This window comes from Antedon mediterranea, chromosome 8 (assembly GCF_964355755.1).
Source record: "Antedon mediterranea chromosome 8, ecAntMedi1.1, whole genome shotgun sequence".
Classification (NCBI taxonomy): domain Eukaryota; kingdom Metazoa; phylum Echinodermata; class Crinoidea; order Comatulida; family Antedonidae; genus Antedon; species Antedon mediterranea.
The window spans coordinates 12,100,444-12,114,454 of NC_092677.1; the positions used below are offsets into that span (position 1 = coordinate 12,100,444).

Below are 14,011 nucleotides of genomic sequence, written 5' to 3' on the forward strand. Positions count from 1 at the left end.
ATCAAAGAGCAATGGAAAGGAAGATGATGAACTTATCGCTTCGAGACAGGGTAAATCATACAATCACAAGAAAAAAGACAGGTGTTACAGATATAATGGAGAAAGTAAGACAATCAAAATGGAGATGGGCTGGGCATGTGGCGAGATTTCAAGATAATAGATGGACATACAGATTAACAGAATGGCAACCAAGGGTAGGAAAGAGGAAAAGAGGAAGACAAAAAAGAAGGTGGAGAGATGATCTAACAACATACATTGGAACGGCTGCATGGACTAGGACAGCAAGAATTAGACAGAAATGGAAATGTTATGAGGAGGGCTTCATTCAACAATGGATGAACTATGCCTAGATAGATAGATAGATAGCATTATAAACATGCGCAAAAGGTCGAAAATTTGCGATTTTTTGAAAATATCCCTGTACTATAGTACAGGGAAATTTTCGAAAATTCGCCAATTTTCGATCTTTTTATTTTTTTGACATAAAGCACAACAAACATGCGCAGAGTCAAATAATGCGTTCTGCACATGTCAATTGGCTATAGTAACCACTTTTGACATAAATGGTTACTATAGCATAATAAACATGCGCAAAGTCGAATAAGGGGTCTGCGCATGTCAATTGTGCTATAGTAACCAGTTTAATCGAAAAATAAAAAGGTCGAAAATTGGTTTTATCCCTGTATTATAGTACAGTACAGGGAAATTTTAGAAAAATCGCCAATTTTCGACCTTCTTATTTCTTGACATTAATGGTTACTATAGCATTATAAACATGCGCAGAGTCGAATAATGCGTTCTGCGCATAGGTTCTGTGAAAACAGATTGTGCTATACTAACCAGTTTTATTGAAAAATAAAAAGGTCGAAAATTGGTAGTCATTTTTTTGTAAAAATCCCTGTACTATAGTACAGAGATTTGTTTAGAAAAATGGCCAAAATACGCACATTTTAAAATACTATTATTATGCAATAATGTTGCTATATATGCACGAATATTGCCTTATCAGAATTAAATTCTAGTTTAAATTTTGGAATGGTCATAATCAGAAATACAAAAAGACAAACACATATGCATCCTCAATTGAATTTCTTTGTTTTGAAATCAAATTACCACAGTAGAAAACATTCAAAATATAATCAAATATGTCTTCTATATTCAGCAGTGTCTTGTTGCAACAAAATATATTCTTGTACAACACCTCTTCAATTTAAAAAAAGAAAGAAAATAGGAAGAATTAGTATTCGGATGAAAAAACAACAACAAAGATGAGAATTATAACAATAATGATGAGAATGATAACAATAATGATGAAAATCAAGACAATAATGATAATAATGATAACAATAATGATGAGAATGATAACAATAATAATCAAAATGATAACAATTATGATGAGAATCAAGACAATAATGATGAGAATGGTAATAATGAAAATGAGAATGATAACAATAATGATGAAACTGATAACAGTTATGATGATAACAGTAATGATGATGAGAATGATAACAGTGATGATGAGAATGATAACAGTGATGATGAGAATGATAACAGTGATGATGAGAATGATAACAGTGATGATGAGAATGATAACAGTGATGATGAGAATGATAACAGTGATGATGAGAATGATAACAGTGATGATGAGAATGATAACAGTGATGATGAGAATTATAACAGTGATGATGAGAATTATAACAGTGATGATGAGAATGATAACAGTGATGATGAGAATGATAACAGTGATGATGAGAATGATAACAGTGATGATGAGAATGATAACAGTGATGATGAGAATGATAACAGTGATGATGAGAATGATAACAGTGATGATGAGAATTATAACAGTGATGATGAGAATGATAACAGTGATGATGAGAATGATAACAGTGATGATGAGAATGATAACAGTGATGATGAGAATGATAACAGTGATGATGAGAATTATAACAGTGATGATGAGAATGATAACAGTGATGATGAGAATGATAACAGTGATGATGAGAATGATAACAGTGATGATGAGAATGATAACAGTGATGATGAGAATGATAACAGTGATGATGAGAATGATAACAGTGATGATGAGAATGATAACAGTGATGATGAGAATGATAACAGTGATGATGAGAATGATAACAGTGATGATGAGAATTATAACAGTGATGATGAGAATGATAACAGTGATGATGAGAATTATAACAGTGATGATGAGAATGATAACAGTGATGATGAGAATGATAACAGTGATGATGAGAATGATAACAGTGATGATGAGAATGATAACAGTGATGATGAGAATGATAACAGTGATGATGAGAATGATAACAGTGATGATGAGAATTATAACAGTGATGATGAGAATGATAACAGTGATGATGAGAATGATAACAGTGATGATGAGAATGATAACAGTGATGATGAGAATGATAACAGTGATGATGAGAATGATAACAGTGATGATGAGAATGATAACAGTGATGATGAGAATTATAACAGTGATGATGAGAATGATAACAGTGATGATGAGAATTATAACAGTGATGATGAGAATGATAACAGTGATGATGAGAATGATAACAGTGATGATGAGAATGATAACAGTGATGATGAGAATGATAACAGTGATGATGAGAATGATAACAGTGATGATGAGAATTATAACAGTGATGATGAGAATGATAACAGTGATGATGAGAATGATAACAGTGATGATGAGAATGATAACAGTGATGATGAGAATGATAACAGTGATGATGAGAATGATAACAGTGATGATGAGAATGATAACAGTGATGATGAGAATTATAACAGTGATGATGAGAATGATAACAGTGATGATGAGAATTATAACAGTGATGATGAGAATGATAACAGTGATGATGAGAATGATAACAGTGATGATGAGAATGATAACAGTGATGATGAGAATGATAACAGTGATGATGAGAATGATAACAGTGATGATGAGAATTATAACAGTGATGATGAGAATGATAACAGTGATGATGAGAATTATAACAGTGATGATGAGAATGATAACAGTGATGATGAGAATGATAACAGTGATGATGAGAATGATAACAGTGATGATGAGAATGATAACAGTGATGATGAGAATGATAACAGTGATGATGAGAATGATAACAGTGATGATGAGAATGATAACAGTGATGATGAGAATTATAACAGTGATGATGAGAATGATAACTATCCTGATAGTGTCCTCATTTATCTTTCAAAAATGTTTTCAATTTTTATAAATCTTTACAAATAAGACATCTGAACTTTTCTGAAAAATATAGAATAATAGTAATGAAAACTATTCATGGTTAGAATGAATGTTACTAACTGCTAAAATAAAATAGTATATTGATAATAAAGATAAAACATGTTATTATATAGATATAAAAAAAAGATAACATAATGGGAGTTGACATTCAATGACATAAAACGTAAAATAACAGAAACACATAAAATTAATATTATGGTTTGCATGTTGAGAACACATTAATGTTTGCAGTAACCATCAACAATCCTAACAAGCTCATTAATTTTAGCTTGATTCAAACTATGCCCAAATGAAAAGATGTACCTAAAGTGAAAGTAATTTGACCAATCACAAGCAACAGATCATCTACAACTGCTATGTAGCCTGTGATTGGTGAAATTACCTGCATTCTGTCCAAGTAGAACCAAGTTTAAAATCAATGCATGAAATAGAACAAAATGATTTGCATAAATACATAGAAAAATACTCACCGTATAAAACTTGAAAAGGCCGAATTCGTTTTCCTACTAAAACACCAAATGCTGGGTCGTCTACTCTTGTTATATATTGGGTGACATCAAAACTAGTTGTCGTTGTTTGTCCAATAACTGTATAGTCATCCAATCCATTTGACCAGGAATACAAAACAATTCGGTAGTTGTCGACTGGACCTTCTCCTAAGTCTACGTCTGTTGTCCAGGCATCCCATGTTAATTGGTTGGCATTAACTGTTGGCAAATTCAGGAGTTGAGGCAGATCTATATGAAAAATAATATTCATGTTTATATATAAACAAATCAGGCAAAGAACAGTAATTCTAAACCGCCCGGTGATATACTGAAATTTAATTAATTAATTTTATACGATAAAGATGAGGAAATCTGTGAGAATGAGAAAAAGTCGCCCCAACCGAGACTCGAACTCGGACCGCCTGCTTGATATGCAGATGTCCTAACCATTAGACCACTGGGCTTTCATGGTATTGTTCGAACTCGATTGGATAGCGACTCTTTAACATTCTCGGCGTGGTACGGCGAAACAGCACTAGTCCTCAGTTGTACACACGCGCAACAGAGATAAAATTGATACGCCCTCATCTTTCAGTATTTTTATTCACGAGGCGGGATCTCCGAAGAGATACTTTTATATATATAAACAAATCAGGCAAAGAACAGTAATTCTAAACCGCCCGGTGATATACTGAAATTTAATTAATTAATTTTATACGATAAAGATGAGGAAATCTGTGAGAATGAGAAAAAGTCGCCCCAACCGAGACTCGAACTCGGACCGCCTGCTTGATATGCAGATGTCCTAACCATTAGACCACTGGGGCTTTCATGGTATTGTTAAATCAGGGAAGAGTTAAATTAAATAAATAAATAATTTTAATTTAAATTTAACTCTTCCCTGGTTAAATACTATTATTATTGAAAAATAATATTCATGTTTATATACAATAACAATGGAGGGTTGTAAGTTACAAAAAATATAAGACACACACATAACTGACATAAGTAGGACTTAATCCAACACATGGTACATTTTATATCTTGAAATTACATGAAATATCCATGAAAGATTCCTACATTTTAAATATTGATTATTATTATTATTATAGCAATATACTGTAATTTACCTGATTTTGAAACGCCAACAGATAGAAATTCTACATAACCTAGACAGGAATAAAAGTAAGTGATATTTGACTATTGATTTTTTAAATACAGAGAACAGTTGAAGATATAGGGACAAACGATTTGTTGAAAAAGTTGGAATTTAGGAAATATTATGAAATTTTTAAACAGATTTGTCTATGTGTTTATATATTTATGGTTTAAAAAGTCATACCAACTTGGTCACTATAATATAATATCAGGCATAAGCTATCATAAAAATCCAAATTGGAGCATTTATAATATTAATAAAAAATACAAAATCTTTCATTCCTGTCAGAGGCATATCCCAACTTTTGACAGCTAAAATAAAACAAATCAGTCAAACAAATCTGGCTGTATTCAGTATTATATACAGTTTTGTTTTTTTAAAGTATGGTTTTGTTTACATCTCATTATTTGCTATAAAAAAAAGGAGAATTCTTACTTATTTCACAGAGAAAATGTAATGGTGTATCACAAGGGAAATGACGCCATTGTCCATTTGTGGCATTCATACTGACACATGCTCCTCCTATCCCAGTATTTGAAGTCATAAAATCTGTGTATAAAAAAAAATGTATAGTAAGTCATCAGAAAGTAGAATAATTTACATTTAACAAGAATAATATATTTTTGTTAAAAATAACTAATAGTAAACACAGGTTGCAGGACATTATAACATTTATTGATTTTAATGATTTGCGAATTGTTCTTTGATTAATATGTATCAAATTTACATAAACTTTCAAAACTCTTATTCTTAAACCATAGATGCACTTTATTATTTTTGTTATTATTTATTTATACTGGGCGACCTCTTCAGTCAAAGACTGGTCTCCAAGAGGGCCCAGTCATGATCCGTGGCTGTGATGTACTAGTACACTGGGGTAATCCCCTACTCGTCTCAAAAGATGTACCGTAAAACCTCGAAAAGAAGGCCATGGGCTTAAACCTCGAAAAGAAGCCCATCTCGAAAAGAAGCCCCCCTCTACAGTTTGCAAAAGTACTCTCGAAAAGAAGCCCATCTCGAAATGAAGCCCCCTGGGCTTCTTTTCAAGATAGTAAGGGCTTCATTTCGAGACAGACTACTCATACTGTATTGAGATGATGACGAAATTATTGTACTTGACGTTGAATCATAGAACTGTTTTTTGCTTTTTATATTGTTTTTTAATTGGTATATTAAACATAATTTCATGGTTGAAAAAATGTCTCAAAAGTAGTAGAAATTCACAAAATTTACAGCATTCATTTCGAAAAGAAGCCCCCGTCTACAGTTTGCAAAAGTACTCTTGAAAAGAAGCCCATCTCGAAAAGAAGCCCATCTTGAAAAGAAGCCCATCCAAGAGCACTAAAAAAAGAAGAAGCCCATGGGCTTCTTTTCGAGGTTTTACGGTATTAGGTTCTTTAAAGTGCACATGAAGAAGACTTATTCTACCAAAAGAACCATGGAGTGAGTGTGCTTCGAACCCTTGCCAAAGTTATGGCTACATAATTATGATTCCACTGTCAGCTTAACCGTTCAGCAACTCACTCACACAGACATACTTCTAAAATGAGGATATTCTCCTCGTGGCAAACATAGCACTAAAGTACTTAGGTGTAGCAGCAATGAGTTGTTACAGCACACCTCCAGAGATAATAATACAGTGTGATTACACAATTACATATAACAGTACTAAAGACAAAAGAGGGGTTTACTGCATATTATTCACATACTTTTATATTCACTCCATTCACTAGTTCCAACCCATTCAGATACATTTCCAAGTTGCTGAAGCTCGTAACCGATACAAACTTCTGACAAACTGTCCTCTCCATGTTGCTGCAATAATTGCAAAACATCTGTGTTTTCTTCAGCAGAGCTAATTACCGCCAGGTAACCTCCACTTATGTCACAAAACTGTTTTGCTTGTTGCCAGGTCATTTGATTTTCGGAAATGTAGTAGAAAGACGATCCTATAGGATGCATTCTTGGAGGACTATTACCTAAAATAGAATAAAGAAAAATTAAGATGATGATGATCATAATAATTACTTACTGCATGACAAGATAAGATTTTATTTATTTTATCTTACATTTAGGAAAATGTTCTCAATGTTAGCGTTTCAATTTCGATAGCTTTACAGATAGGCCTAAGCATATTCCGAGCTTGATTTGCTTTAAGCTCTATCTACACACAAAAATGTGAGGTAGATGGATATATTATGTCATCATGGTACTCCGAAATAAAAAGATGAATGAATGAAAACGCTGCACTAGCATTATGTAAAGAGAAACTAAAAATATGTCTAACCTTTTTGACAAATTGGTATTCCCATATAATCATCACAAGCTATGTTCTCTCTAGAGAAGTCATCTTCTAAGTTTATTACCGTACAGTCAACATCTTCAGATGTTAAATTGAAGTGCATATCTAGTAAATATGAACATAACTTGAATCAAAATATTTATATAAAATTTAAATAGCATAATCCTCAGTTAGTCACTTTGTGTTGGGCAGCACATAATCACACTTTCTAAAAAGAACATATGGTCATATTCCAGTATTTAAAACAAATGACAACGCTTGAATTTCCACTAAAGTGGTCCATGTTAGTGCACTCATATGGGGAAGTGGTGTTGCATTTGAGCAAAATAGCCCAGTTCAATCTTGGGGCTGAGGCTGACAGCTTTAGAGCATATGAAATACCATCTGACTAGCCTCAATATAGGCAGTATATTAATTGGTGAAGAGCACACAATAAAAGGGTAGAAAACGTCTTTCTTTAGACCTTATTTAATAAATATGAAAATGAATATGTTCAAAATTAAATAACTATTACCGGGGGGATCAACAGTGCCTGCAATTATAGCAAAATTATATCCATCCCAAATATATAGGTCATTGATGTCCTTGCGCATGCCCATCAACAACTGATTAGAATCCAGTGGTTGGCTCTCAAGCGTATGCAGTATAAAGTTTTTAATGTTGACAGAAGAGAAGTGAATTAGCTGTGACTGTCTTGTCTTACAGTAAACATCTCCTTCATTCCAAGACATTAATGTGTTGTTAATGTGGATGCATTGATCATCAAATGCTATCCAATTAGTATCACATTGATCTAGAAAACAAAAAAATATCCACAGTGTACACAGTTCGATGTTATAAAGAAAGCCACTCTATGGAATAAGGCTAGACTGAGTTTATCAGGCAATCTTTGAAGACCAGGGGTATTAGGCTATCCTGGAGTAAAAGGCCATCATAAAGTACATGGTTCACGGTCTCCCTGAGGTATAAGGCACCCCCGAGGTATAAGGCCTCAGGATTGTAAACCAGTAATTTAAACTTTAGCTTCAAGACTTCACTGGTTTACAATCAATACTACATATCAGTATACTAATCGAAACCAAAGGAAAATGTTTCACTAATATTACCTACCATACTCTGGGATCCACAATACAGGACCTGGCTTTCCTGCAACAATAAGTGTACCAACTTTTTTTGTTGCTCGAATCATGACTGAGTAAGGCAAGTTTGGTTGTAAACCTGTTACCTCCCACGAGGTACCATTTATAACGCCTACCAATGCTGGAGTTTGTCCTTCCTCCGGGTACCACGTATCCCAAAGGTAGACTCTGTAGTTGATAATAGGACCAAGACCAAAATCATGTTCATTGTTCCATCTGTTCCAACTGACAATCGCACTGTTAGCCTCCCTAGCCTCAACCCATGGTGTGTCATACAATGCTGGCAAGACTAAAATTGTAAAAAGTTTATGACAATGTTTTGAGATTTAAAATAGGAAAAATATAGGCCTGTTATTTACCATATTTTCCCAAAAACAATTAATTTATTCTATTTCTACATTGCATTTAAGCTTTTTCTTGAAATTTGCTTTCAAAATTTTTTATATTATTGTTAGGGCCAATTTACACAGATGAGTGGTAACGATATGTGGAAAACTGCGTAACTCCAGAATCTGTATCTATCTTGAGCAGAAACCATTCGTCCGCTACGTGATTTGTGTAAATAGTCACAAGGAATGACATAGATTCTATATTTTTATTACCGTTATTGCTCGTGTTTGTAAATTGGGCTTTAACTGTATGTTTTACTTTGCAGGTAACCGTTTCATAGAACAAACACGAAAAGGAATTGTAACTGTCCTGATATCTGATTTGAACCCAGGACTCTAAGATCAGTAACTGACCATCTTAACCACCTAGCTACAGCTTGACTATTACTACTAAAAAACTAGACAATATCAAGAAATAAAGGTTAAGAAGTCAGACTGAAGTTAGTGTTTCAGAAAAAACAACCTGTTTGACAGCCTTCTCCTGCCCATCCTGTCTCACATCCATTTTCACATGTACCATTGAACTTGTGACAGTTTGCTTGATTATGACAATGACATTTCTTGTGACATTGTTCCCCAAAGAAACCAACAGGACAAGGTGTATCTGCTTCATAATCTAAATAAAGCAAAAACAAACAATCTTCAATTCAGAGTCTATTAAAAAATGAACAATAGTTCTCCATAAGTTTTATAATAATCTCACTAAAACAAATTAAAGAGTAATATTCTTAAAACATACTCCTCTGTGGTTATAATACACCCTTAGTATATTACTATTTATAAACCAAGAAATATGTCCGTATCTAAATCATAAAAATTGGATGTTGATCACTGTTGATACAACAGATTTTACAAAGTGGGTTGCTATGGAGCTTTCACTTTTCTACGATTGACAACCTAGGAACTACGCATTTGTGTAGTCAGTTGTCGTCTGTACTTAGAAATCAACAGAGTGAGGCGGCAGAGTACGTTTAAACTTTTCTGCATGTAAGTGCACAAGGAATAAACATGACATAACCTGTTAATGTTCAATATTTATACCAAGTTAACTGAGTTTCTTATTGTGATGTGGTGAGCACCAAATGTGTAGATTCACAAACATTTTGTACAGGGAGCAACTTTACTACCTACCTTGACATGAAGGTCCAGTGAATCCAGGAAAACAAGCAGATGTGTCATTACACCCAAACGTTTTATCACAGGTAGTTATATCACAGTTACATGTTTGTTGACAATTGGAACCATACATTGGCGCAACACATTCTGAAAAATTAAAAAACCGGCTTTTTCTCATGCTATTTATATTTATAGTGAGGAGAGTACATGGGTAAAAACAACTGGCTAATACTGATGTCATCTATATTTAGTAGGTACACATTGAGTTTTTTTAATATGCCCATACTATTCATGGTGCTATGATCAAGAGAATGCTAGGTACAAAACTCATTAAATTTTCAAAGAATACTTTCGTACCTTGTAAGCACGTCATTCCTGTTTGTCCTGGAAAACAACTGCAGCCAATAGGTGATGGAGCACACATAAAGTGTTGGCTATTAAAACTTCTATACTCATCCATACCATACGAATCCAAAGTACCTGAAAACATTAACAAGTTAAATGGTCTAATGAATATCAGCTAATCTATTAGAAAGTACTTCAATTAAAAATTTAACATATAGTATAAGTTTTTACTAAATTTATATTTATGTATGTATGTATGTATAATTAATATGAGTTTTATCTGAACGTACATTATTTGTTGTTATGTTTATATGTATTCACTCTTCAGTCTTTATAAAGCTCTGTCTACATTAACAAACTTTATGTGACAACAAATGTGATGTGCCAATGGACATGGTGTTGTAATACTACTATCACTAATTTAATAGTGTAGACAGAGCTTAAACAAATATTTAAACATTTTTCTTTTATGTTTAAAATTATTTGCTTTATATTGTAACTTTTTTTACATTATGTTTCATTTTTTTTATCTTCTAAGCATTCATGAGAAATATTTAAGCTCTTTCTTCTGAATGCACTTTCTTTTCTCTTCTTTTACTCATTTTTGTTTTATATATATTCGGTCTGTTTGTTATCAAGTTTTGGTCAAATATATGAATGAGATGACAAAATCTACAGCACATTTTACATTAGAAAGTGAAAAAACATGTCATTTTCAGTATATAAAAATAAAAAACTCTTCTTACCTTCCTCACAGAATTGACCGAGAAATCCAGGTGGACAGATACAGGTGCAAGATCTGGCATGACAACGTCCACCATTGTAACAAACTGGACAATTAAGAGCACAGGATGGGATACCACAATAAGAAGTCGGACATTCTGTAAAGACAGGAGTATGCACAATACCAAAATAAACAGAAATTATAAATAGGGGAATAAAAAAAGTGGCAATGATTAAGAACTTTTCAGAGTTTTTCTGATAATATATGTTCTGTTTCTTCTAAAAGGAAATTACAAGAAAAAAAAAGTCAGATTAGAAGTTAATGAAGTACATACCAGTTACATATAAAAACATGTAAGTGTGTTTCAATTCATGTCGTCTCCCCAGGTAATAACACTCGTAAACACCTTCATCTTCTCGACGAGCATTCTTAATTATCAATTTGTTAGAGTTTATCCCTTTACCATACAAAAACTTGCTATTGTGGCGCCACCGAAGATTCTCAGTATCAAGACTTTCAACGTTAAGTGTAATGGTTTCACCAAGGCCAATAGTCACAGTTCTTTCGTTAGGGTTAACATCAATTTCAGCTGCATAGATTAATAAACAAAAAAATAAGTAGTAGCAAGATAAACAACATTAATCTTTATGCAACAAGTTTCAAAATTTCATTTCAAGATAGCAAATTTGTTAACAAAATCATTTTATGTAACAAAACCTAAAAAAACTAAAGAATTACTTTTACTCTGCTGGAAAAAAAATAAAAACTTTGATTTCAATCGTTTATCTGCTTATCCAAAAACGTAATATAGGAAAATATTTTATGATTTTTATTGGGAGATCATGGGCTGGCAATGATACACTTTAGGTTAAGATTTGCTGAGGCTTTATTCACCAAACCAGTTCTTTTTCTTAAGATTATTTTTTTGTTGCTAAAGGAGCGGTCATGCTTTGGCCAATTTATCACTTTTGATGAGCTGTCATACATTATTTACCAGACGTATTAAAATATGCTGGCCTAAGTTGAATAAATTATGAGTAAGTTTTGTATAAGTATAGATCACCCTGAAACATGCGATGATATACGTATAATATATGTCTATTGGTAAATCCAAATTAATTTTTGGTACGGTCGACAATTGGCAACATCATTTTTGTCACATAAAGTTTGATAGTGTAGACAGAGCTTTAATCATGCGTGATATATCTTAATAAGCAACTTCAAAGAATCTGAAACCTGATTATAAAAAAATTAACAGAATTACCTCCTTCGTTTAGAACAATACTGTGTACAGTTGTACTTTGGCCATTCATTTCCAGACGGCAGTTATACTCTCCACCTCGAGGTAGATTAGGGTTTATTGTGAGTTTTCTTTGATATTGATATGGAAAGGTTGCTATTGTATCATCGGGAAGGTCAGAATTTTGTCCATTTGATGAAGATGGTAAGATTTCAAGGTCTTTTGTGCTATAACTTGTTAATGATAGTAAGGTACCAATGAAGACATTGCTTGAATCTCTACTCAAAATGTAACACCTCATTATATTGTGTATTTCGTTGTTGAGTTCTGGATTGGTCAATATTACTAAGTTCAATGGTCTATCTGAAAAAACAAACAATATAAAATTAATGAATGTTTATGAGTTGAATAGTGAGAATAGAGTTTAAAGATTTGTTCTATTTAACGAGGTGGAGCTGGGTTAAATAGAACAGGTCATCTTCAAGGTTAAAAATAGACATATTATAAGAACTCAATCACAGCTCGAAAAGTGGTCCATCACGGAGAAGGACCAACCAATAAGGCTGCATTAATGGACCAATCAGATACGTCCGTTTGAAGCCCCACCCATGCAGTCATCACGCATTGCATTGTAGCATGTTAAGGGCATCAACCCTAGAATATATTCTTATACGATCCATATATGCAAAAATTGAAGTTTTTTACCAAGAAATTATTTATTTTATTGCCATTCACAATAGAGTTAATTTTTAAAAAAGTTATTAAAACAAGCATGAATGTGCGATACTCGGGGTATAGCAAAAGAAGCTGTAATGACGTCATAAGAAGGGATGTAACGTCACATACACCTCATTAACCTCGCTACCAAATACGTATATATTCCGAAAAGTTACGTCACATAACCGGAAATGGCATACTTTTTATTTATTTTGTTTTAAATACCTGGTGGGGTTTGGGGACTGCAGCACAGTTTATGACAGTATTTTAATAAATACCCGTCACAATGATCGGTTGTGCTTCTGCCATCAAGCATCAAGGACACAGGCTTTTCATTCAATAGCCATCAGATTACCCCATGTCTGGGACCAACTTCCGAAATCATTGACAGATGCTGCAGTCCTAGAAAGCCCATCAGCCTTCATTAGAAAAGTTCACATTCATTGTGTTTCGCTTTAACTGTCTTTTTTGTGTAAACCGTCTTGTTGGGTCAACCGGCTCAGCTGCAATGATTAGGTCCATTTGAGGCTTAGGGAGTGGAGCACTAGGTCAGGATTGAACCCTGGATCTTGGGATTGGAAGGTTAACCACCAAGCTACAGCTCCACTGCATTAGTAAAATATTTAGGAACAAATTGATAAAATTGATCTTGATTTCTAGATAATTTTTTGCTATGTTTGTAATCATATGGGAAAAAAAGCTTACCATAAACTATAGACACATCAGTTGGATCCTGTTTGAGGTAGGGTGCTAAAAAAGAAATTCAGAAGTTTAGAAATTACATTTATTCAGAAATTTAAGAGATTATATTGGGAATTTAACTACTTCAGGAAAAAGAAATGTTTGAATTTTTATTTAATGTCTTCTATTTTTCAATTTAACCGAGTACATACACAACATATAGTACCTCTATACCTTTAAACTTAATGTGAAAATGTGGCATAAGGCACAATTCTTCTTCATCTTCAAGATTCGAGTTAAGTATGAATAAAGTCAATATAAGTAAAATCTTTAAGAAATGAAGTACCATGGATATTATAATATCCCTACAGCTACACAGCAACAACACCTAACTATCAATAATGATATTGCAATTTGAA

General features: G+C 33.1%; 2 protein-coding genes across 2 annotated transcripts in view; one reads left to right on the forward strand and one right to left on the reverse strand.

The window, feature by feature from the left end:
• Nucleotides 1-1,045: 1,045 nt before the first annotated feature.
• LOC140057619 (uncharacterized) overlaps nucleotides 1,046-14,011 on the reverse strand; it is a 35,203-nt gene continuing 22,237 nt past the window's right edge. The window contains exons 21-35 of the mRNA XM_072103335.1: nucleotides 13,617-13,661; nucleotides 12,219-12,557; nucleotides 11,289-11,543; nucleotides 10,977-11,111; nucleotides 10,243-10,365; nucleotides 9,901-10,032; nucleotides 9,233-9,385; nucleotides 8,352-8,669; nucleotides 7,756-8,034; nucleotides 7,227-7,346; nucleotides 6,649-6,918; nucleotides 5,375-5,488; nucleotides 4,911-4,949; nucleotides 3,763-4,029; nucleotides 1,046-1,203 (exon numbers count right to left, since the gene is read on the reverse strand). Of these exons, the coding sequence (XP_071959436.1) occupies nucleotides 1,046-1,203; nucleotides 3,763-4,029; nucleotides 4,911-4,949; nucleotides 5,375-5,488; nucleotides 6,649-6,918; nucleotides 7,227-7,346; nucleotides 7,756-8,034; nucleotides 8,352-8,669; nucleotides 9,233-9,385; nucleotides 9,901-10,032; nucleotides 10,243-10,365; nucleotides 10,977-11,111; nucleotides 11,289-11,543; nucleotides 12,219-12,557; nucleotides 13,617-13,661 (2,747 nt within the window). The remainder of the gene's footprint in view (nucleotides 1,204-3,762; nucleotides 4,030-4,910; nucleotides 4,950-5,374; nucleotides 5,489-6,648; nucleotides 6,919-7,226; nucleotides 7,347-7,755; nucleotides 8,035-8,351; nucleotides 8,670-9,232; nucleotides 9,386-9,900; nucleotides 10,033-10,242; nucleotides 10,366-10,976; nucleotides 11,112-11,288; nucleotides 11,544-12,218; nucleotides 12,558-13,616; nucleotides 13,662-14,011) is intronic.
• On the forward strand, nucleotides 1,380-3,286 carry LOC140057004 (uncharacterized). Its single transcript, XM_072102538.1, has 4 exons — nucleotides 1,380-1,424; nucleotides 1,523-1,810; nucleotides 2,042-2,162; nucleotides 3,279-3,286. The coding sequence occupies exons 1-4, from the start codon at nucleotides 1,380-1,382 to the stop codon at nucleotides 3,284-3,286; spliced, it is 462 nt and encodes a 153-aa protein (XP_071958639.1).